At 46.7% G+C, this 25,000-nt stretch overlaps 3 protein-coding genes across 6 annotated transcripts in view; 2 read left to right on the forward strand and 1 right to left on the reverse strand.

The window, feature by feature from the left end:
• Positions 1 to 6,383, forward strand: part of casp8ap2 (caspase 8 associated protein 2) — an 11,686-nt gene extending 5,303 nt beyond the window's left edge. The window contains exons 7-10 of the mRNA XM_077016420.1: positions 1 to 2,214; positions 2,472 to 4,950; positions 5,087 to 5,186; positions 5,404 to 6,383. The exon at positions 1 to 2,214 is cut by the window's left edge and continues 755 nt beyond it. Coding sequence (XP_076872535.1) covers positions 1 to 2,214; positions 2,472 to 4,950; positions 5,087 to 5,186; positions 5,404 to 5,460 — 4,850 coding nt within the window. The 3' untranslated portion in view covers positions 5,461 to 6,383. The remainder of the gene's footprint in view (positions 2,215 to 2,471; positions 4,951 to 5,086; positions 5,187 to 5,403) is intronic.
• Positions 6,384 to 7,208: 825 nt separating this feature from the next.
• gja10b (gap junction protein alpha 10 b) lies at positions 7,209 to 8,954 on the forward strand. Its single transcript, XM_077018175.1, has 2 exons — positions 7,209 to 8,579; positions 8,916 to 8,954. Exons 1-2 carry the CDS (start codon positions 7,209 to 7,211, stop codon positions 8,952 to 8,954), a joined length of 1,410 nt encoding a protein of 469 aa, XP_076874290.1.
• Positions 8,955 to 9,888: 934 nt separating this feature from the next.
• bach2b (BACH transcriptional regulator 2b) overlaps positions 9,889 to 25,000 on the reverse strand; it is a 38,031-nt gene continuing 22,919 nt past the window's right edge. For 3 of the 4 annotated variants that reach the window (XM_077016423.1, XM_077016421.1, XM_077016422.1), the window contains exons 3-5: positions 24,551 to 25,000; positions 17,478 to 17,684; positions 9,889 to 15,403 (exon numbers count right to left, since the gene is read on the reverse strand). The exon at positions 24,551 to 25,000 is cut by the window's right edge and continues 981 nt beyond it. In XM_077016423.1, the coding sequence (XP_076872538.1) occupies positions 14,915 to 15,403; positions 17,478 to 17,684; positions 24,551 to 25,000 (1,146 nt within the window). In that variant the 3' untranslated portion in view covers positions 9,889 to 14,914. The remainder of the gene's footprint in view (positions 15,404 to 17,477; positions 17,685 to 24,550) is intronic. The other variant, XR_013133093.1, reaches the window with a different exon arrangement.

The raw sequence follows: 25,000 nt of genomic DNA on the forward strand, positions 1-25,000 counted from the left end.
GTGTAGAGAGAACGGATGCGCTGGCCCACGGTCTGAAAGAGGGACTCTTGGATAATCGAGGAGAAGTCAGACACCGAGGAGAGCAAGGAGGTTCTGGTGATAGAAGAGGAACCCACAACTCTGTAAGTGAAGTGAGCTGTGTGACTAAGTCAGACCGGAATGTGGACAAGAGAGGGACCAAGGAACATCACAGGAAAGAAGAAAGGAGACCACAGGATGTTAGCAGCTCAGAAAGGAGGCGCACCAGGAGTGACGGGAGCAGAGAACACAAGAACACGCGACACAGCGAAGGAAGGAATAGGCCGGAAGGAAACAGCAGAGGAGACGGGAGGAGCACCGGGTCCGAGAAGAGCAAACACAAGCAAAGGAGCGCCAAGACTAGCGAGCATGGGGTCAGCAAAGGGGCCGGCGATAAACTCTCCAATAAATGCGACAAGGACAGTAGGAACAGAAGCCACGCTGACATTAGGGAAAGCCGGCGAGACACTTCCGATAAATATGGTGCTCGCTGTAATGTTCCCACTCGGAGAAAAGATCACAAGCATGGTATGGACAAAAGAAAAGGTCCTGGAAGGACAGAGGAGCAGTCGATCCCAACCATCTCCTCATGTGATCCTTCAAGGGATGGTAAAAACTCTCTGTCCCATATCAGTCAGGAAAACTCTGACAGCAGTAGCATCAAGGAGAAATGTGTGGATGTTGATTATGACAAGGAGAGACGGCGGGCTGATAAAGGTAAACTAACTACTTCCTTGGACAGAAAATCAAACGACAGTTTTCTGGCTGAGGAGAACACAAGGTCTGTCTCTCCTGAGAAATGCAGAGTAAATGAAGATGGACTTACCAGTGACACTGTTGAGGCAGAACGTGTTGCGACTGTGCAGTCCCCTTCGGCATTAATTAATAACTCTGACGGTCCTGCCATGGCAGAGGAGAGCACTCCAAAGAGAAAACTAACTTTCATGGAGACTCTGAACCTCACTCTGTCACCAGTTAAAAAGCAGAGCCAGCCTGCCACAGCCAATGAGCCAACTGGGATTCCTGCCAGGGATACCCTAGAGGTCGCTTCATTTGAGGATGAAGTTTCATTTGAGCTTGGAGAAGAGTTCTGTGTAATAGATGAAATAGAAAACAGCCAGTTGTCAGTAGAGGCTGTGGATGAGACCCCAGCGTCTACATCAGGTGCCGTTACACAAGATGCAGCTGCAAGCCATGCCCCGAGCAGTTTAAACATTCAGCCTAACGAAAGTCAGGATGCAACTCCGAGCTCTACTGAGCCATCAGCAAACGTCCAGAATGCAGAAGTAAAAGAAAATGACCTGGACTTTCCCAAAAGATTTGACAGAGGCATCCATGAAAATCTTACAACTCCTTTAGAAGAAATTGCTATAGATTCAGAACCTCAAGGAAAGGAATCTGTTGCAATACCAGACCATTCAGGCGAATCTACTACTACCATATGTCGGAGACGTAAGGAAACCTCTCAGTGTGCGTTAAACCAGACTACAGTTGCTGAAATTCATGTCTCTGCTGAAGAACCTGAAGCAGTTGTTGGTCCCTCTGTACCATCAGTTGAAGCTGTTTGCAAGGATCTAGAATCTCCATATTCTACACATAATCTTGAGGATGAGAATATTCAAATTTCTAGTAAACATTGTCAAGCAGATAATCAGCCAGATCCCAAAGTGTCACCATCCAAGCAAAGTGATGCATTTCAGGAGGAAGTGTCCACATCGGTGGACACTCAAGCTATTTCCAAGACCAGCTATGACAGTGACGCCTCTGTCTCTCTCGAAGTTGTTTCCAGCACTGTTGGTGTAGACTTTAAACCTCAAAACCAAGACAGTTGTGCAGACTCCCAAGCAACCATTTGTATCACGGAGATCACAAAAAGCCTAGAAAAGCCTGCTTCATGTTCAGGGTCATTAGAAGGGCCATGGGCAGAGGTGGCTAACATCAGCAGCTCTTCCACAGAGAAGAGAACCCACCAGGAACAGACCTCCGAGCCAGATTCCACAGAGAATGAGAGCCAGAACTCTAAGCCATCCAGTTCTACAGTGGTACCCCATGATGAAGATTCCATGATGCTTACCTTGAGTAACATCAAGGTCATTCCTGAAGCCATCAGCCCCCTGACAAGTCCAGTCCGGCAGACCAAGAAAATTCAGGAGCAGCATTTGGGAAAGGAGCAACACGTCAAAAGTCTTAGTAAAGGTCCGTATGTTGCAGTAGTATTCCATGTTAGATGTAATTAATATTTGTAGACTCACAGTCTTTGTATATTGTTGCTTTAGCTGAGTAACAAATATTCCTGTATACAATCCCAGACTAATATTTTGCTACCTTAAATACATTGTAAAGCATGTTGTATACGTGGACCTGTTTCGTATAACCCGTTGCAATCTGACCGTTGCATTTTGTTGATGTCAAATATGTAAATGTTTTATGATGGTGTGTGTTTCTTTTTAAAGACTTTTCTGCGTCAACCGTTGCATCAAAGGAGGACGCATGGAAGATGGATATGAACAAGGAGAATAAACGACCTAGTGCCTCCATCACACCAGTCAACGTGCTAAAAGATCAACAGGAGCCTCTCTCGTTTACTGCTACTGAAGAGGACTTGGAAGAGGGAGAGATAGTCAGTGAAAGTGATGAGGAAGGCGCCTTGGTCATCCAGAGTCCTCAGAACGATAAAACAAAACGAGAGCTTCGAGGTCAGTCGAGTCCGAGGTCTCCAGCGCTAGAGAACCAAACGGCTCAAACGAGAGCAACTGTTACTCCCAAACGCTGCGAGCAAGGCAGGGGGGCTCCTTCTAAAGACAGTCCCACTCTCAACAAGCGCCGTTTCAAAACGGTGACGGCGCCCTCCAAAGCCAATATAGCATCCTCCGCAGACTTCATGAACATGTTGTCGTTCATTCGCTCTGAGCTGAGAAGAAAGTACATGAAACTTCACAAAAATGTCACCAAGGCGGCCTTTTGCTGCATTATTGATATGTCTTTAGCCTCCTTCACAGAATTTGTTGACTCAACAAACTTTCATCGATTCTGCGGTCAAGATAATGACATCAAACCTAGGCTCAATAAGATAATCAATTCTGTTATGAACAAGGTCTCTAACAATGGCATTGTCAACCGCATCTTTGACCAACGTGCAGATGATCTCAAACAAAAGCTGTGGAATTTTGTAGATTGCCAGTTTGATTTTCTTTTTAAAGAATTAAAGGCAGCCCTTAAAAGTGTGTCTGAGCATTCCAAGAATAAATCTTCGTTGGAAAACAAACGTTCCAATCCCAGGGAGAGAGAGACACCCAAGTCACAGACTAAAGAACCCTTGACTGTTACTCAGCATAGGCGAATTATTAAGTCTAAAGCTGAGCTAGTGAATGCAGTTCAGGAGAACCAACAAATGCCACCTCATTCATCACATGTCGTTCCGTGTAGAGCACGAGGACTGGGAAGCAGTGGCAAAAACATAAAGGCGACCATGGAGGAAGTGCCTCAGGTGCCAGCAGAGCAGAGGTCAGGCCGCGTACCTGCTTCCTCATCTGCCGAGATACATCTCCCAGAATGCAGCCCTGCGCCAGACAACGCAGCATCCGTCTACACACGTCTGTCTCACAGCGGGTCGATGCACGACAGGTCTGACTTTGAAATTCTCACAGAGCAGCAGACGTCAAGTTTAACCTTCAACTTGGTCACGGATTCCCAAATGGGGGAGATTTTTAGATGTCTCTTGCAAGGATCTGATCTGCTGGAGGCTAATGTAGGAGATCATCAAAGCTGGGCACTCAACACACCAAAAAAGGAGGGCTCTGCTGGTGAGAGTCTCTTTGGGGCAGTGACACCCAGCAAGATGATGACGCCATCAAAACTCATCACGTGGTCATCTGTTTCACCATACAAGTTCATCTCCCCAAACGGCAAAATCCAAATGCCCTTAAACCCAGCACTCCTTGATGAAAGCTGCTTGTTAGAAGTCCCTTCGAACCCTCTTCCAAACCAAGATTCTCATGCTCCAGCCATAGGGATTTCCCAGCAATCCTTCTCGATTTTGGCTGAAGATCTGGCAGTTTCTCTTACCATTCCCTCCCCGCTGAAGTCAGATGGCCATTTGAGCTTTTTACACCCACCAGTGTGTGGAGACACACTGTCCGTGCCGAGCAGCGTCATCACTGCCCATTACAGCGAGGACGCGCTTCTTGACGGAGAAGACGCAACTGAGCAGGACATTCACCTGTCTCTTGACACTGACAACTCCAGCTGTGGGTCCAGTACCGGTGGAAACTGGGACAATGCAGATCCTGTTACGTTCCAGTTCAAACCAAACTTACCCATGCAAGCGGAAATAATGGAGAGATCCAACGATCACTTCATCGTCCGGATTAGACACACGTCTCCTGGCTCATGCGAGGAACCCCCACCGGTGCAGAATGAAGGACCATCAGAAGCACAAACAGACCTTCATGAGGTTGCTTGGACATCATTAAACAAAGCTTCACCCTTGGAAGGTCTTCCACTGGTTACCTCAAATGAAATGACTGAAGTTCAAACGTCAGACAAAGGTGCTGCTTCTAGCGATGAAACTAGTCCTGCTAGCTTGCCCAAAACGACCAGCAATCCAGCTGAGATGGCAACCACCGATGGTGTTACTGCTGCCACTGGAAAGGAAGGGTGCGCGTCAGAGACCAAGAGTCCAGGTGAGAAGATATCCAGGAAGCGTAGGAAACATTATTCGGGGCCAAAGGAGAAACGCTCAAGAAGAGAAAAATCCCAAGATGGGCATCAGAAACAAAGGCACAAGAAGAAGTCGAAATCCTCCAAACAAAGAGGTGAAAGAACTCCTTCAAAGCAAGTGAAGAAGACGGGATTGCCTCAGCTGTCACCCAGCAGTCTCTCTGCTAAGAATGTGGTCAGGAAGAAAGGAGAAGTGGTGGTAACTTGGACCAGGTTAGTATGAATTTAGACTTGTCTCCACATAGAATCTGAGTACTGCTACAGAATACAGCCAATTGGGTGTTTCTAGTCAGTTGTTATGGAGATTTAAAATGGCATCCAAACTTCTATTTTTTGTCCTGCCCTCAAGGGAAGAGGACCGGGATATTCTCCTTGAGCTCAAGACGAATGGAGCCACTCAGAAGACATTTGCTGCACTTTCAACCAAATTAAGAAAGTCACCAGCAGAGGTATGTTTGTTTTGTTCCTAAACAAGAGGTAGGTTATATAATGACCCAGATCTATACTCGCTAGATGATGTCTTCATTGAACAGACCGGCGGTGTAACTTTTGGCATAACATTGTTACGCATAAATATAATTCTGCGTATTTGAGTCTGATGGGAGTGGCATGTTTGGGCTTGGGGAACTGTTTTTGTATGCTAACTGTTTTCTTTCCCCCTTATAGATCGAAGACCGATTCACTCAACTCATGAAACTCTTTAAGAAGACTGAGAAGATGTAAGCTGATGAGTCTGGACTAATGGGTGGTCTGAGCGCTACAGGATTGCAGGGCCCACGAGGGACCATCAGTGTCCCGGCAGCAGAAGTATAAACCAGCCCGGGGTTCCTGTCCACGAATTTTGCCAATGTTTGACTTGTGAAGATCAGAAATAACCCCATTTCTTTGGGGAGAGAAGCTTTAACATTACTGTTGTTGTGGTGTGGTGGCCTACAATGAGCTGGTTTCATGATTCATGAGCTGGGAGAGATTTTTGCCTTCTAAAATCTACCTCTAAGAGAAGGACAGGAATGGTGAAAACAAGTGTGCTATGTATGTACCATAAGACCAGGGTCCTGTGTTATCTAGACATCTTTCCTTTCTTGAGAAAGGAGATATGAGTGTTATGTAGCTGGTTTCATGTTTGAGTTTCAGCACAATAAAGATTAAGCTACATTAGGTAAAAAGTAACAAACGCTCCTCGAATAGGTCATGAGATTATCTGAAATCTTCTCATCCCATTCTGATCTTTTGGAAACAAAGTGCAGTTCAGGTGAAAGAAAAATTTAACTGATAGTAGCAGAAATGGCGACTCTGGGTGTTCAAGTGCTGCACGTGTCCCCTCAAAGAGCTGCTGCTGTGGTCCAGGTTCAAAGACCTGGATGAAGTTTCTCTTTCATTGACTCATCACACAATTCATATTTTCTTGAATGTTAAGTTATTACCGTGTCATAAGGCATGTCAAATGTCAAATTGTATGGATTCGTTTTTTTTTTTTTTTTTGAGAAGGTTTATATTATAACAAATGTGTAAATTCTTTTTTAACTTTTGTCCTGAAAAGCAGAGGTTGGAAAGCAACCCCTGAAATTGACTGTTCAGAACAAATATTCTGTAAATAGTGTAAAGTTTTTCACTTTCTAGAATAAAGCTAATTTATTTTAAGTGTTCTCTATTGAGCTGTGCTGTGAGTGCTTATACATATTAGATATTGGACAAAGATTCCATTGAGGTAATTCCAAAAAATAGCTGTTTTCTATTAATGTTTCCACAACATGATGGAAGACCAACACGAATGAGTGTCACCCACATATTAGAGCCTTATCCCAAAATGGCCTGTAAGTGAAATTTGTCATGATTCATTGATTATTGGGCCTGGGCTCTGCCCAATCAGATGCAGTATCTTTAGTTCATTTGCATATTCAGATGACCCCGAGTGGCTTGTTGTGTGTGAAGGGCAGTCACTGTAATGCACCACTCACGTGCAGCTCTAGACATTGACATTTGGACAGGACACGGCATGGCAGGGGGGTGTGGCCTCGTCCCTAACGGATGCCCCCTCACACTGTGCCTGCTGGTTTGCTCCAGCCCCCCCGGGCGCTGTCCAACCACCCACGGATCAATGGAAACCTCGTATGGGTTCACCGTGCAGTGGGACTGGATTAGTTCACTGAAACTGTCCAAACAGAGGAGCTTACCTGCTTTGCTGAAGACGGGAGGACTTCGGAGGAGTACAGCCAGCATATTTCGGCCTCCGTTATCGTAAACCTTCAGTTGAGAAAGTCGTCCATGTGCGTAAGTCTCTTTCTGACTGGGTTCCACTGAGGTTATGACATTAGGACATTTTCAATTCTTAAAAATACATGAATGATAGATTCGCTTCATAATTTGTTTATATTGCAGTTTAATAAACCATAAAACCGAGTTAATTAGGCCAATCTGTCATTAAATCGCTGGCAAGTGCATTCTGATCCTCAGGTGACGTGTCCCAAGTGATGGGGGACTGGACCCTGCTGGGTGACATCTTGGAGGACGTCCACGTCCACTCCACCACGGTGGGCAAGATCTGGCTCACCATCCTCTTCATCTTCCGCATGCTGGTTCTGGGCGTCGCCGCCGAGGACGTGTGGGAAGACGAGCAGAGCGGGTTCGTGTGCAACACGGAGCAGCCGGGCTGCAGGAACGTGTGCTACGACCACGCTTTCCCCATATCCCTCGTCAGGTTCTGGGTGCTGCAGGTCATCTTCGTCTCCTCGCCCTCTCTGGCGTACGTGGCCCACGCGCTCTATCGCCTGAGGACCCTGGAGAAGGAGCGGAGCAGGAAGAAGGCCCTGCTCAAGGTGGAGCTGAAGGGCGTGGGTGGAGGAGACGCCCGGGTCGAGCAGCGCAGGCTGGAGAAGGAGCTGAGGAGGCTGGAGGAGCAGAGGAAGGTGAGGAGACCGCCGCTGAGAGGAGCCCTGCTGCACACGTACGTGTTTCACATCCTAACCAGGTCGATGGTGGAAGTGAGCTTCATAGTGGGACAGTGCGTCCTGTACGGAGTCGGACTGGCGCCTTTGTACAAGTGCAAGAGAGACCCGTGTCCCAACATTGTGGACTGCTTCGTCTCCAGGCCAACCGAGAAGAGCATTTTCATGACCTTCATGCTGGTCATCGCCGGGGTCTCCCTGTTCCTGAACGTCTTGGAGATCTTCCACCTAGGACTGAAGAAGATCAAGCAGGGCATTTATGGAAGCCAGCACAGCAGAGATGACGATGGCTTTTGTACGTCAAAGAAAACTACCATGGTGCAGCACGAATGTATGTTGTCCAACTCCTCACCCCAGAAATTAATGCCTGTAACCCAGACATTCCACACCATAATGCCCGACAAGAAGGTGGAGGCATTGCCCCTCTCGGTGGCAGCTGATGCCCCTCCACCACTCCTCTTAGAGGCACGAAACAGCAATGTCCATCTGGGGTCCAAGCGTCACGCAGGGCAGCTGCGTCCCTTGAAGCTGCCTGAGATCCAGGCTGCACGCCACCTACAGGCTGTGGAGCTGCATCACACGACGGACAACCTTGACCTCTCCTACAGCAGCGATGATTCTGGGCCCCAAGGTGCTCCGAGGAACCTGCAGTCCAACAGCACGGAGATCCGCCCGTCCTCCCGCAGACACGGGAACACGGACCTGAGCCAGGAGAGTGGAGACCACTATCCCGACGCCAGGAAAGGCAGCTTCTTGTCCCGAGGGATGTCTGAGAGCGGACCGGCTAGCCCCTCAGACAGCTCCACGTCTACCAGCTGCAAGGAATTAAGGTTTGCCGGTGGGCGGCGGCAGCGGACGATGCCACTAGATGGCGCCGCTGGACGGCGCATGTCAATGGTGAGAAAGGAGATGTGATCTTCTGCCAGGATCAAAACTCTTAGTTATTCAAGGTGCGCTATTCAAATGTACTCACAAAGCAAGTGCCGCGTTGCGTTGAGATGTTGTAGATTTGTTTTAATCATGTTTACCAGCCCTGCTAGTTACTAGTCAGAAATTACATTATACTACTGGTGTGCCCACTGGTTTTGTCATAATGTTTTCATCTTTATGAACTCAGTATATGTAGGTAGGTGGGATAGTGGTGTTACTTTATTTGCTGTGTCTCATGTGGTTTTGATTTCTGATTCGTTGAAAGTGGGACGGATCTTCAGGTCACCTGCTTCCCTGTTTCAGAGCATGATTCTGGAACTATCATCCATCATGAAAAAATGAACTCTCCGAGTCACGCCAGACTGACCTCAGACCGACTGTTGAGTGGACCAGCAACCACAGAGTGGGACAGCATTCTGACTCCCCGGACCACACGATTACTAGCATTCTTCTGCATAACGCTACTTCTCTGTGTTTAGAATTCCAAGAGCTGTTATAATGGAATTAGACATTGGTTCTGACTAATACTTCCTGTCAGTAAGATGACCGATTATAGGTCACCCATAGGTCATTCAATTGCAAATGACAATTCTATTCTCTACTTTCTATTCTCTCTACTACTAGATCTGTATGTAACAGATTTTAAAAATCTCCTTGTGATTTTTATAATTTCGCCTTTGAAGTTTTCATGTTGTGGACAGTATGCCAGTGTTTTATAGTAGCTAAAGAGATAAGCACTTTTGTATCATCATCTTGTCTTTGGAAATCTACTGAACACAAATCCAAGCATACAGTAGCTTTATCAACCACTTTACCTTCTGGTCAATCTCTTAATGTTTTGCATATTAGAGTAATAGTTTTGTACAGTGGAGAATTCCGATACTTCATTCTTCCTCACTGCAACTATAAGAGATGATACAATACTGCCATCTAGTGGCGAACTGCCTTTAACACAGAAATGGTTTCTTACTGGTTGGCTATAATCACCAATATTCCGTAGAGTTTTGTTCTACTTAACCAAACGTTTGATAAAAAAAACATCCGAAGAACCCTTTTTAAGGTAATGCAAGGCTTATGTTGCATATTGCATTTCTAAATTAGGTACAAATGGTTCTGTGCCAGTTGACACCTTTATTGACTGATCTGTCTGAATTACTGCTCTCATTAGCATATATGAATATGCACTAAGTTTAGAACATGACAACTTTGCCAACAACATGACAACAACAGCTATGTACATCCCAGGTGAAGATGTGGAACAGTGACAAAATCAAAGTGCATGATATGTTTCTTTATTTCATAAACAGAAATGGTGTCTAGACAAAAAATCTGTCATTTATATAACACTAGCAATTGAAATGCATGGAAATGTGTTCTGCACAATACCGTATTTACAATGGTTAAGTCATTATTTCTTTAGGGTCATGTAGCATGTAGAAATGAAAAAAAAACAAGAAAGGAAAAACCTCTACAGAGTAAGCAAATAACAGCTATCTCAAACCGACGATATTAACACAAAACATTCGTCTAGAAAAACAAGAAAGCAAGCAAGAAGGGGCGGGGGAGGGGAGGACCAACGGGAGGGAAAAAAAAAAACAAAATTTGACTACCGAGCCAAAAAATCTATTACGTTAAAAACGGTCCACCAAAATCTACTAATACAATAATCCATATAATCTGTGTAAAAAGCATGTAGAAAAACACCTGATGTGGTTTGCTGATACAGTCGTTGACCAGGTATGAGAGGTATGAAGTATTTCACAGGTAGATAAGAGAGTCCGCTCTGCTAAGTGAGAGATGGGGGTTATGGGGGGAGGGGGGGTCGTGACCCCTGCATACACACATTTCACATCAATGTGTACTATGGCCTCTGTAAGTTCTAAGGCAAAAGTTGGAGGTTCACTTCTTATCATCTTACTCTGAAACATCCCCGTCGGGCGAAAAAGACAGACTTGAGGAAACAAGCAATTATCAAAGAACATTTTTTGTTTTTTTTTTTTAAAAAACATACAAAAAAATGAAAAAGAGAATACTAAACCTAACTATCCAATTGAAACTCACAATTACTATGTACATGGCAAGTTTTAACAGACTCATAAAAATGTGACACCTTCTCTTTGTAAACATTTTTGCTTTTTCGATTTTTCCTCAGTTCAGCCTGGACACCAAATGTTTTATAAAGTCGAGCAAATTGTGGGGGAACAAGGCTTTTCTGTATTCTTCCTCCTATAGGTGAAGAGCGCCACCTATGGAGGGCCAGTGTCAATGTTTCAGAGAAGCAGCACAAAGCAAACCAACCATAGAAGTCAACCACATTAAAACACGAGCTTTCAAACAGACGAGCTTCAAAACACAACACGTATGTCTTTGTACTTCTGTTATAGCATTTATATAGAGCAACAGTTACTGCAACAACAAAAACGATTGCATTGTCATATTTTAAGCTGTTATAAACTGCAGATTAAAAGCCATATCTGACATAATGTCAATTTTCAAAAGTCTAAAAGAATTCAAATGATGGATCTCTTTGTTGGAGACTCTGCAGCATTTGCTGGGTCTACATCCAAACTTTTGTGCAAATCAGTTTTTTCCCCTCTGTATCATTGCTTATTAGCTTAGAAACTAAAACATAATAAAAGTTCCAGGTTGACTGCCCATCAGTTTTGATTCAGAAATTCCTTTCACCAGTACATCTGTGAAAGCAGAGATCATGAACGTCACCAGCTACCACCAAAACACCAAAAACGTTTTGCTTTTTTAAATAAATGAAGAAATAAAAAGTGTTGGCACGCACCCTGAGACGAGATAGAAGAACGAGTGTGAGACAATCCAGCCTTGGCTAGTGGACCAATCAGCACAGAGCTGAGAGAGGCCGTTAAGGGCATTCAGTAACCAGGCGACCGGTGGCGGGTTCTGGAGGGGATGCGGCGTGGATGAATCAGTCTGTGAGGTTTCTCAGGCCTACATTGTTCTATGCCCATGTCAGAGCGGCCCAAACCTCCAATCGGAGTGACCTTTGGCTCGTAAGGCAAAGCAAAAGAGAGATCGCCATGTCATGTACAATCCAAAAAAAATATGCTAATGCCCTCTTTGTCGCCTGAGGAATTGACTGAGCAATAATTACAAAAGGGTGTCCATCATTATAGCGTTTGTTTTTTATTCTTCTTTTGGTGGGGGTGGTGTGGGGGGGTCATTTTGTCACAAAATACCATAAATGCTCAAACAACATCAAGGTAGACATAGATACTCAAGTGTATGACTGTGTGCTTATCCGGTGGAACGTCACAGTTTCCACTGTTAATCATTTTTCATGAAACAAGTATTAGGAAAACAACGTATTTCTAGGGATGATTTGCATATGTGTGCACAAATGCCCCTTTGGACCCATAAATCTTTAGTTCCTGGTTTGTACCTGATTTTAATTTTGAAATTGCAAATACTGTTAATATTTCAGCACGAGAGAAAGAGAGAGGGAGGGACCTAGATCAAAGTGATACGAGAATAGAGAAAAAAACAACCGAAACGAGCATAAACTAGCGATCACGACACCTCTAGATTCTAACATCCTACAAAAGAGCATTCCGTCCAGTGTTTGTATGCTTGTGTGCATGTGTGAGTGTTTTACAAACACACAGATGCACACACATTCTGTAAAGATATTATTAATATGACAGGATCAGAGATCTGAGCTATATGCCGTTCTTACATCATGAGAGGATCACGTTCTGAACACAGTGTACCAAGTTTTTGCACAACGTCGCAGCAATTGATGGTTGGTATCTGTGTTTCACCTACTATGAGAACAAGGTTTTGAGAAGCTTGTATGTAAACTGTCGATCCTTTCATTGGACTTCAGCAACTAAGTTGCCATTAAAGTTGAGCTAGAATAAAACCAATGATCTCCAAGAAAACCTGCACCAGGCTGGAACCTGCTCTCAGGACTACATTTCCCAGACACACCCACGTCTGGGACAAATAGACAAACTAAAAAATATACAGGCAGCATGCAATCCTATGATGGATATACGTCTCTAACAAATATACAATTAGGGCAAATACAGGACTATTTTAAAGGGTTTGTTAAATACCCATTTAAGTTAAAACTGCTTTCTTTAATTAGTTCTTTATTTGACCAAAGATTTAGCTTATTCGACTCTTAGACAATCAAACGTGAACTGAGCACTCTCTTGTATTGCAACTTCTGATTTCTATTTTGGTTGACTTTTACTTCCTGGACTTGGTCTTCATCGGCTAACTGTCAAATAGCTTACTATATAAATATGTGGTAAAATCGATTATCTGGTGGGGGGGCCTTTAAAAGAGCCTATCTTAAGTGCTTCAACTTCAGAATTTTAGGGTTCTGAAAGTGAAATCTACCCTTTAAGAAGTGCTGAGTGGTTGGAGGGTAAGCTGAGGTGAGAGGCAGGCCGCCTCACCCAGCCAGTTCAAGATGACAGACGCTTTAACGAGCTCGGCGACGCCCCCTGTCCAAAGCCACACCCATCCACGCTCGGACCTGGATGGACGGCGATCGCACCCGTTGGAAGGTGTGGAATCTTTTTTGCTACAGAATTTGAAACATAACACTGAAACAGTTCAAAATGTGTGTCTATGAAGTCTTTGTGACATATATACACACAGACACACACACACTCACACACACATGCACACATACACGCATAGCATCTTTAAATACTGGCAAGGAAGAGAGGTTCCTCTAAAAGAGAGACGGGGCTTTTTCAACATTTCTGAAGGGCAAATCTGTCTGGAGCAGATTATATTTCTCACAATGCATTTAAGACTAAATGCCATGCAAGGGACTTACACCAGAGCTGAGTCTGTATATGATGTGTGTGTGTGAGGGTGTGTGCTTGTGTGGTGTGTGTGTATGAGAAGCTTCCTTCCTGAGTTTTAAGCACACTGACAATCAGGATCAACTCACTTCAGACGGGCAACAGCAAAGCAAATCTTTTCTTTTCCCTCGGCATCAAAAGTTGCCCAGTGTGAATGGCGGGGTGAGAGAAACACACTGAAGCACTACGCAAGGTCACCAGACCACTCGCCATTCTCAGGACTATATACAACACATGGTCCACCCAGCTAGCACTTTGTACACAACCACTTTAAAAAAAAACACCCAAACACAATTGTATTGCTGATGTGGGAAAGGGGGGGGGGGGGGGTTGGGGGGAAGGGGCGTTAGTAATTGAAACTCGAAGTCCAGATTTGCCGTCTTCGTTTGTCCGTTGCTCTGCCCTTCCTGTCTGTGCTGTAGAGGGCGATAGAGGAATGTGTGGTGTTTTTTGTTTGGGTTGGTTTGTTGTTGTTGTTTTTTCCTTTTTTTGATACAACAGTCTATACAAATTAAGAGTTGTGGAGACACTACAAATGTGTAACACAGAAGACATTTTTTTTGCATATGAACATTTGTGGTCTAGCTGCTGTAAAAAGAGACATTTTTGTGTACAGAATCTGTATCCTTTTTTTTTCTTTTTTTATGAGTTTCTATTTCATGAGTTCCTATAACATTCTGAATATTTCCTGAGTTTGAATTTGCTGTGACAAGGGCCACAAAGTGAGAGAGAGAGAGAGAGAGAGAGAGAGAGAGAGAGAGAGAGACTCAGAAAAATGACCAGTGCTAAATTATCACATGTACAACCATTTTAACACTATAAGTGTTAATTTAACACTGCTGATTTGCCTGTAAGAGAGAGAGAGAGAGAGAGTGAGAGAGAGAGTGAGAGAGAGAGAGAAGGAGGGAGATAGAGGAGAGAACCAAGAGAGAAAAAGAGAAGGCTGGAGAGAAGGAGAGAACTGCTTCGGCTAGGTCTGTGGAGGTCTGACAGGGAAGCGGGCTCACAGCCTGTCCCTGCAAAGGGACTGCAACTTGGAAGGAGATGGTGGAGGTCAGAGGTCAGTGAAGGGTGAAAGGTCTAGCACCATGACAACGAGGGCTCTGGGAGGAGCTGCAGCCAATCAGAGGCTGAGCTGGTGAGAACCTGCAGGGACAGTATTGCTGCTGTTAAGACAACTGTAGTGTCAACCATAAAAAAAGAACAAAGTCAAAGGAACTCAAACCAAGAGAGAAAACAAAAGACATAAATATAAAAAAACGGACAGAAAGAAAGAAAGGAGCGAGAGAACACTGACCATCTCATCCCCCCTCGAGCGTGGAGGGGCTGTCAGAAGACATATCTCAATTAAATAGCTAACAAAACAAAAATTAAACAAAAAACTAAGAAAAAAATAAACAAAAAGCAAAAAAAAAACTGTAAGTGGCAAATCCACTACTGTCACTAAGCTCAGTCCTTCCGCGGCTGTTCGTCAGTGGTGCATTTATCTGTCATCTCCTGGCAGAAGTCTACTGTTACTGTATGATTGGACTGTTCCGGGGATAGACCCGCCTCCGAGTAGGCGGAGCTGGCTTTTGTCTCCTCCCCTTCACCATTGTCCACGTGCTCCACTCCGTTCCCGGTGCCCCACTGGGCCGGTGCTGGTGCTGGGTGTCCGTCCGGGTCGCTGGTAGGCGGCTTGTGGAAGCCCGGCTCGGGCGTGGCGGCTCCCGAGCGGGTGGTGAGGTCGATGCTGGCGGAGGGAGGGGCCTGGTTGCCGGGGGAGGTGGAGGCGGGCCGGAGGGCGGGGCAGTAGTGCGGTAGAGACTGCACCTGCTCCGGACTGAGCTGGACGTCTCTGCACACCTCCTGAGACAGACAGGAGAAATTCTCCCACAGCTCCCCCATACAAGCCTTCAGCTGGTTCCGCTCGGTCAGAAGCTTCTCCTTCTCACACACCTGACACACACACACACACACACACACACACACACAGAGATGTGTTACACACCTAATGTTCTTATAAAAAAAGAATTTAAAATGCTTCTCAGAATGCTGTTGAGTTGTAATGGTTAGAAACCATTCAAGAGAGACCTGAATGAGACATGACAAAACACTGGATCACAGGTACCAACACAGGTCATTCCAACCCCAACACTGCACGGCGTATTCAAACGTGACCCAGATTTCTGCTCTTTGATGGGATTCACGCCCACCGTTCCGCACGCAGAACCTTTGCCTGTTGCCTTTGCAACTGTGAGGTGTAGTGCAACTTCACCCGGGGCCCTTCAGGGAGTGATTGAGTTATATAGGGCACCCCACGGAGTAGCACGCCTGCAGCACAACGCACACTCCCTGTACCTCACCCCTGTACCTCACCCCTCCACAGCCACCTCTGCTAATCACCACATACACTCTACTCCACACATCTGTCTTTCTTTTGAATCTTTACGCTCTTTCTCCAGCCGGTCTATGCTGTCTACACTAGACCAGTGTTGCGAATAACGCCGTTAAAAATAACAGCGTTAGGTAACGGCATCATTTTGTCAGTAACGGGATAATATAATTAATTACTTTTCCTGTCGTTACAATGCCGTTGACGTTACTGGTCATTAAAAGAGGTGCGTTACTATATATTGATATACTAACAGTAATACGGGCGGACCGCTGCCCAGGCTAGTGAGGAGTAACAGATCTCAATAGGTCACAGTTCTCGGCGTAACACCTGTTTAACTTAACAAGTAAGTAAGTGATTGGCTAAGGCAGCGTTATGGTAGCCAATCAGAGCCAGTGTTTTTACACGCGTGCCAAAGCACACCAGTGACACACGACACAAACGGAGAAGAGGCAGAAATGGTGAGTCAGGAGCAAGCCGAAGAAAAATGATAATTTTCAAGGTGGCGATATAAACATTATTTAAGAAAATACTTGAAGTTACTGAATGTCTACCCGACTGGGTATTTGATTTATTTAATTAGGAATAGAGGTTTTATTGTTAAGTTTACTTCTGTTGTGAACAAACCAGTTGTCTCAGGTTGAGAGAATTTAATTTAATTTGATATATGTAAATGCACTTTATATAGTGTAACTGTTTACTTTTGCTTTTTTTTTTTTTTTTCTTTTTTTTTACAAAGATTTTGGATTTTAAAGGATTTTATCCTGCACTGGTCTGTTGATGCGCAATAAATATCAAAAGTTAAACACCTTTCTGATCTACTCATTTCAACTGACTGTGAAAACTGCTTTTTCAAAAAATCCTTATTCGTTGGCATATAACTTTTTTTTTTTACTGTAACGCAAATAGTTACTTTCCCTGGTAACGAGTTACTTTTATTATAGAGTAATTCAGTTACTAACTCAGTTACTTTTTTAAACAAGTAGTGAGTAACTATAACTAATTACTTTTTTTAAGTAACGTTCCCAAAACTGCACTAGACCCACTGAAATTAAGCAGCCTGTAAAGAGAGAGAGAGAGAGAGAGAGAGAGAGAGGGAGGGAGAGAGAGAGAATGTGTGTTTGTGTGTGTGAGAGAGAAAGAGAGAATGTATGTTTGAGAGAGTGAAAGTCTGAGAAAGAGACAGCTTTGCGTTTTTCAGAATATCTCCACTGACATGTAAGATTGTATCATACCTGTTTGTGCGTGTGTGTGTGTGTGTGTGTGTGTGTGCGTGCGTGCATATCTCTGCTGTCAGCTCTCTTTTTGCGGTAAGCCACACACACACACACACACACACACACACACACACACACACACACACACACACATGACGCCATGACATGAAAGACAACAGGGCTCCGCCCTTTCCATGGAAAATCCGCGGGGCTGCCCCAGTGACTGACACGAGCAGGGCTGCCATGGCAACACGGACAGGTGGGAGGGCGGACTGATACACCGCACAGAGGAAGAGATCCAACCCACTCAGAACTGAACCGAGGCGCTCAGAGCCTCGGTCCCGAGCAGAGTTTCCGCGTGCACGGATGCGTGCGTCGATCGTGTCTGTGCGTGCGAATGCGTGCGCGAGGAGCTACGTACCAGCTTGCGTATCTCACACTCCAGGTTGAGGATGCAGTCGAGTTTCCTCTTCCGGCAGCGCTGCGCGGCGATGCGGTTCTTACTGCGGCGGCGCACGTCGTGGATGAACTCGAGCTGCTCCGCGCTCAGCTTGTGCATCTTCACCATCATCTGGAAGTCGTTGCGTGGAAGATTCGTGATTTGATCGACGGGGAAAGGAAGCTTGATCTGGAACGAGACCACACGGTCTTCACGTTCATGTTTTCTTCATTCGTTTGGCCTAGTTCATCTCTAACTATATTATCAGACTGTCACTGTAAGTTAACAATAAAATTACGTTTCCAATATAAAAGCCTAAGTTCTACTTACTATAGCTTCAAACATACTATATTTTTGGTTTAAACATTAAAGTTTTAGTTCACGTTCTTAATTTTCTTAGACTGCAATTCATATTTTTCACCACAAGATGGCAGCACAGGCCCAAACCTCTCGGCACACTTTGAAACAAACAGAAGCCAGTTGGCTAATGCTGACTTCATCTATTTCCCTGTCATCAGATATACAGACCCAGAGACAGACTCAAAACAAATAAGGGGGTGGCGGTGGGAGCGAGAGGTAACAAACAGAAAGGAAGAGGATCCCTCCATCTGTCAGGGCCACCACGGAGAAGCAGGCAATAACAAAATGGAGTGGGACATCTGACTCTGGTTTACGTTCAGACTCCTGACGCATTAGTACTAGCGGGGATGAGTATGCTAATCCACACAGAACTACAGGGACTGACAACACGTCTCTCTCTCTCACACACACACGCGTAAACAAAACAATAGAATGGAAACAGGTTGTGATATCTGGCTCCTGTGAGTGTGTTTGATGGGCACGTCTGAGGTGTTTCGTGGCGTTACTGCCCCCTGCTGGTACTGAACGCACAGGTCCTAGTGCCTCCGGTTTTGGCAGGAGTTCTGATGAGCACATCACACACTGATACCCGAGTGATATCCACACACTCCAGAGAGACTGAGCTGGTGAGGGGTGAGGGGGTAGGGGATGAGAGAGGGAGAGAAAAGGAAGATGGAAAAAGAGAACGAGAGAAAGAGTGCCCACTCTCCCTGCAGGTATGCACTCAGGAACCCAGGAAAGAATAAAGTCGTGCAAGATGGATATGGTTCTGTTTATGTGTGTGTGTGTGAGTGTGTGTGGTGTGTGTGTGGTGTGTGTGTGTGGTGTGTGTGTGTGTGTGTGCGTCTTTCCTACATTTTTTTCTCTCAGGATCTACAGCTGGTCTCTCCTTTATGAACAACAATGGCAACAATATGTTTCCTAGACGATATGGAGATGAGGGCGGTACATAGCTGGAACCTTCTGATTGGCTGGATCAAATGTGTCAGAGCTTGACAGGCTGTCTAGGATGTATACAATTCTGTTGCTGTGTAGATATAAACCGCTCCACATAATTGAATAAAAAGAAAACAAATGTCCACACAGAAATAGAATGTTGACTCCAATAGTGAATCAGAATGTGACAAAGTTTATGAGGTCTAAGACCCATATCAAAGTTAACGTGACTGTTCCAGAAGTCTGTTTGCCAGATGCTTATTGGAAAGAGATGAAAATGCAGCTATAGGCTTATGTTGCAGCAAAGACCTTAAAGGGCAAAGGGCAAAGGGCAAAGTTCTTGAGAAGACCATGTGCTTGTGGGAGGACGAGAGCCCTCCTGGTCCACAGTGAGGTGTGTCTAACCCAGCCGAGCAGAGCGTCCTGACCCTCGTCAGTTGGGGAGGTTTTTAATTGCCGTGGAAGAGAGCAGCGGTCAAGTGGCTGATCTCAGCCGCCCCCACGTCAGCCCACCTAACCACGCTCGCTGAGATACGAAAGGTGAGAACTGATCCCGGGCCAGGTGTCTCGCGCCGCCATGCAGAGATCAAAGCTCATTGGCTGCTCCCCGCCCGGGCCGCTCCGCCCGCAGGAGGAGGTGCTGTGGCAGCGTGAGGCCTCGTTAATGAGGCACGGACACGGAGCTGGGGGAGGGTGGAGGCCCGGCACCAAGGGCAGGCCATACACACGCTCATGTGTGTGTGTGTGTGTGTGTGATGGAGTGGGGTACTGTCTGCCAGGAAAGATGGAGGAGGAAGTGCCTTTCCTGGGTGACCTCTCCCCCCCGGTGGGTCTGTCAGAGAACTGGGGAAACAGAGCCATGGGATGAGTGTGTGTGTGTGTGTGTGTGTGTGTGTGTGTGTGTGTGTGTGTGAAGGGTGGGTGTGTTATGGGGGGCCTATATTTAGTGCTCCACCAGGGGAAAGCATTCCTGCAACAAGGTGGAGAGATGACAGAGTGAACACCAGCGGTGTTCATAAATTCAGACCTGCTCTGGATTCTCTCTCTCACACACACACACACACACACACACACACACACACACACACACACACACACACACACACACACACACACACACACACACACACACACACACACACACACACAACCTCTCTCCTTCTCTCAATGGATCATTGCTTTGGAAATGGGTCTGGTCTGAAAAGTAGGTCTCATCTGTTACTTGGAGCAGTGTGGTCCATCTCTCTCTCTCTCTCTCTCTTTCCATATCATTCCCTCTCCCTCTATATCTCCCTTTCCCTCTTTCTCTGTCTCTCTCTCTTTCTACATCTCCACCTCTCTTGTACTCTCCCCGAGCTTTAACACTAGGCCCACTAGGAGTGAGATGGAGGAGAGAACCCATCCTGAAGTTGTAGGTGACCCACCTGTCTGGAGCCCCAGGGTGTCACAGAGCTGTGATCATCAACCAGAGCTTTAGGTTCTATACGGTCTGTTCACACAGTGTTACGGTTCTGTTTCATACGGCTTCACGTGTACAGATGTCTGAGCAACAAAGGTTCAAAGTCACATACACAAGTCACTAGAGCAGTGAAGCAAGCAGGAGTTGGGGGTGGGGTTTGTGGGGGAATGGGGTGGGGTTTGTGAGGGGTTGGGGGTGGGGTTTGTGAGGGGTTGGGGGTCCCTGCTCTCCGGTTCACTCCTGTGAACTCATCTGCTCTTACACACTCACTAAATGGAGAGCTACACACACACACACACACACACACACACAAGTGGAATGATGGGCATGTATTTGGTCACCACAGGGCTTCCATTCGCTAATTCCTCTGGGATCTGAGTTCTTGTGGCTGCCATGTGTGTGTGTTGTGTGTGTTTTGTCCGTATTCTGCATACACGTCGGTGCACTGGCCTAGATTAGTATTTTTGGACTCCACATCACACTTTTTTGCAAGAGAAAAATATCAACTGCATTCTTGCACTCTGCTCTGACCTAAATCCCTTAGTCCTGATAAACATGGGAACACTTGTTATGTTATTTCGTAGGAACATGCAGTGATTGCACACTAAACCAAATCATAGTCTAGGTTGGAGGGTTTGCTCTGGATTTTCAGCACCCAGATTAGTTTTAGTCTTAAGGCTGTTTTCTGCGAAAAATCCGAAAAACCGACGTCATTGTACATCCCCGCCAGTGCCACGACAGTCGCTCCGCATTTGAACCAACAGGCCCGTACGATGTTGCGCTCTTAGGGCAAGTCGAAACAGAAAACTGTCTAAGCGTAGCGTGCGGTTTACGATTTTACCAAAGTAGTAGTCGCACAATAATAACCAGACCACAACCGGCTCATAGCGAGAAAACCTTTAACGCTGTCGGAGTAGCAGCGAGCTCACTTTTCATTTCCTCTACAGCGGTGCCTGAAGGGTTAAATTATCTCGCGCCGTGACGCTCAGCAGCGAAAGAAAAGAAGCGCGAGCGAAAGCTTTCTGATCGCGCGCGCCCACGCTCGCGCGCAGGCCCCTGGATTAATAGCGCTCAGCACGTTAGCGCTCCGGTACTGGGAGAAACGCGCGTCCACGAGCGACTCCCCCACAACCGGACCGGGGGGGGGGGCTCTCCCGCCAGTGTCCCCACGGAACACGCTGTGTCACGTGCTGACTTTACTACGCTTGATCGTGTGCACGCGAGGAGCTCGTCTGGCTTTACACGGGTGCAGTGCACGCGAAGTGTGGCGTGTAATGCACGCTACGGTGCAATCATGGCTCATTATGCGGGATCTCGCAGTTGTTCTTGGATGTGCGTCCTTCCTATTTAAGTGAGCGCGTGGTGCGCGGACCCTGGTCTGCCTCGTGCGCGGGTGCTCCAGGTTCCTGCAGGAGCAGAGATGGTCTCTGGATGGTCTCCAGGCCACCAGGTTCCTGCAGGAGCAGAGATGGTCTCTGGATGGTCTCCAGGCTACCAGGTTCCTGCAGGAGCAGAGATGGTCTCTGGATGGTCTCCAGGCCACCAGGTTCCAGCAGGAGCAGAGATGGTCTCTGGATGGTCTCCAGCCCAGAATCACTATGGCCGCCACCCCCATTAGCCTACATTTAACAACTTCCTTCCTCCGCTAAATTCATTGTTTCCAGCGGTATGTTACCGCTATTTTTAAAACGGCATTTCACTCTCTCTCTCTCCCGCGTCTCTCTCTCTCTTCTCTCCCCCCTCTCTCTCTCTCTTTCTCCCTCCTGCCATCTGCTGTGTAAACACAGAGAGGCAGTGTGAGCGCTCGTGCTGTTTGTTGGTACAGTTGGCTCACTGGAGAGAGAGAGAGAGAGAGAGAGAGAGAGAGAGAGAGAGAGAGAGAGAGAGAGAGAGAGAGAGAGAGAGAGAAAGGGAGACTGAACGTGAGGTAGCATTTTCTATGAAAGAGCATCTCTATACTGTACATGCCACTGTAAGCTTTCTTCTCTCGTCATTATTGAATGTAATTACATAGGTTGGACTGCTACCTGTTCAATTACAGCAGTCATAAATAACGAGTTCTTATTTATCTTACTTAAAAGCCTTTTGAAGGTTTAGAACAACGTTTTATCTCATGATGTGTGTTTGCTGTTCTTAGGTTTGATATATCTACTGGAAACATGCAAGAGTCACTGAACAGCTGTAATATAGAGTGATGATTTAAAGGTGTGTGTGTGTGTGTGTGTGTGTGTGTGTGTGTGTGTGTGTGTGTGTGAGAGAGAGAGAGAGAGAGAGAGAGAGAGAGAGAGAGAGAGAGAGAGAGAGAGAGAGAGAGAGCGCATCTCTGCATTTCAAGAGAACAAAAACCAGTCCACATCTTTCAACTCCCAGTGCTCCCAGAGCCTCCAACCACAGCGGGCTGGGACGTGTGTGTGTGTGTGTTTACGCCAGGAGGTCGCAGATGTTTCAGTAGCTAATAACTGCACACGAACAGCAGACTCACACTGCTGCTGTATTGAGACCCTGTGGTTCTGACCCGATATTACTACCGCTCATCTCCGTCCTGCTTGTGACTCCGCCTACCAAAACTGGGCGGCTCGTTTCTGCGGGTAGCAGTTGCCGCGGCAACGCGCCAGTTCCCTCCGCGTGCTACTACTCTCGCGCGCACCGGCGCGAGCGGCGTTCACGCGCCGGCAGGTCCAGAGCCGCTCCGTCTTCTCCACGGAGGCCCCGCGCACGTCTGCCTCAGCCGGGCGGCCATTTTGGACTTGACCTCCCACTGCTGGCAACCTCTACACTTCAGCTCACAGCTCATTACAAAGTCTCCGCACACAGTGCTTAGTCATCACAAACGGTGAAAGGACAGGGAAAGAGGGCTCGTGTGTGTGTGTGTGTGTGTGTGTGTGTGTGTGTGTGTGTGTGTGTGTGTGTGTGTGTGTGTGTGTGTGTGTGTGTGTGTGTGAGCCACGAGCTTATCCCCTCACAGTGAACTCGAGTCTGTCTGGCCAGGTGGATTACCACAGAACGGAGCACCATGTCCACAGCCATGTCAGCAAAGTGTGTGTGTGTGTGTGTGTGTGTGTGTGTGAGAGAGAGAGAGATAGAGATAGAGGGAGAGAGAGACGGTCAGAGAGAGGAGAAATGTAGAGAGCAAGAGAAAGAAAAAAAAATGTGTTTATTAAAATATTTTCTGAGAGAACATTGCATTTTTTTCCAGGTTGGTGTGTGGCTGTGTGGGACACAGAGAACCTCCATCTTTGTTACTAAACACTGATTCTGCTTTTCCGCTGATAATCATAATATATAGCAGCCTACACCCTACACCAAAGTAATCTCTCACTGTAAGTGTGTAAGCCTGAATACATGTACATACTGAAAGTGCTAATTGTGCAGTATGCCGTTTTCAACCTTGCAAAAGGAATAAATGTGACTGTTGAATACTAATGCTGTTATTAATAGAACCGTTATGAAAATGACACAGCTAACAAATTTTAACGATTTAAACTTGTTCTTTTAAAATTAGAATTGACAGTGTGCATGTTAAATGTATGCATGTTTAACACACACACACACACACACACACACACACACACACACACACACACACACACACACACACACACACACACACACACACACACACACACACATTGTTGTTACCTTGGCAGCGTTTGCAGAGGGAGGATGAGAGATGAAACGGAAGTTTCAGTGGGTGGATCTCATTAGAGAGCAATAACTAAGTTACACGCTGCTAGGAGTGTTGGGGGTTTAGCTCACGTAGATGGATATAAAAACCAGCAGTGTTCCTCTTCCTGGGTGTCTGTGTGTGTGTCTGTGTGCGTGTCTGTGTGCGTGTCTGCATGTAGGGCTGTTTGCATGTCTGTGTGCATGTTTGTGTATGTCTGTGCATGGGGGGGGGGGGGGGGGGGGGGGGGGGGGGTGTTTGACGCTTCATGCATCCCAACTACGCCTCTCTCTTCTCTGTTTGCCAAAACTATGCTAATACGCTCCATTAGCTTATCACATGACCTGCCTCTCACGTTGCAGATAAATATCTCTGCAGAGCACAGCCCATGAACAGTGTCAACGTAAATCATGTCCTGGGCTACTCCGGGCCTTTCTGCAGACAGACTGATAATTATTACAGTCATTGCCAAGCCTTAAACTACCACACAGGACCTCAGTAAATCTTTCTATTGACCAAGAAGAGAGCAAATAGATAAATGGAAAGCAGAATGAGTAGATCGACGCGAGCAGCTAGCATAAGAATAAGTCGACAAGCGCTAGACCTCATCTATACGGACGACGGACGCTCACTCACTTCCGATCCTGGTTCCCGGACGTGGCAGGACTCGCTGTCGCCGTCGGAGAAGGAACCCGACTCGTCGCTGGAGTTGGCGCCGTACGGGGGCTCGCACTTGATCTTGGGCCGGGCGGAGGCGAGGACGACGTCGGTGCCCGTGCCGGACTCTTGCGGGTCGGCGGGTAGGCAGCGTGTGACGGTGGAGCAGGGCGAGGAGGAGAACTCGAACTGGGGCAGGCTGCAGGGGGAACCGCCGCTTCCGTCCTCCGCGTAGGAGTAGGACGAGCAGGAGCTGGAGGTGCGGGTGCGCGTCTCGGACGGCGGCGAGCGAGGGCACACCTTGATGGGCACCGGGCAGCTGGTGTTGGGCCGCGGCCGACACAGCAAGGCCGGAGCCTCGGCCGAAGGCGCCGTGGCCGCCCCGGGCGCGAAGGCCTGCGAGATGGGCAACGACTGGCCGCCGCCCAC

The sequence above is a fragment of the Brachyhypopomus gauderio genome, chromosome 9 (assembly GCF_052324685.1).
Source record: "Brachyhypopomus gauderio isolate BG-103 chromosome 9, BGAUD_0.2, whole genome shotgun sequence".
Lineage (NCBI taxonomy): Eukaryota > Metazoa > Chordata > Actinopteri > Gymnotiformes > Hypopomidae > Brachyhypopomus > Brachyhypopomus gauderio.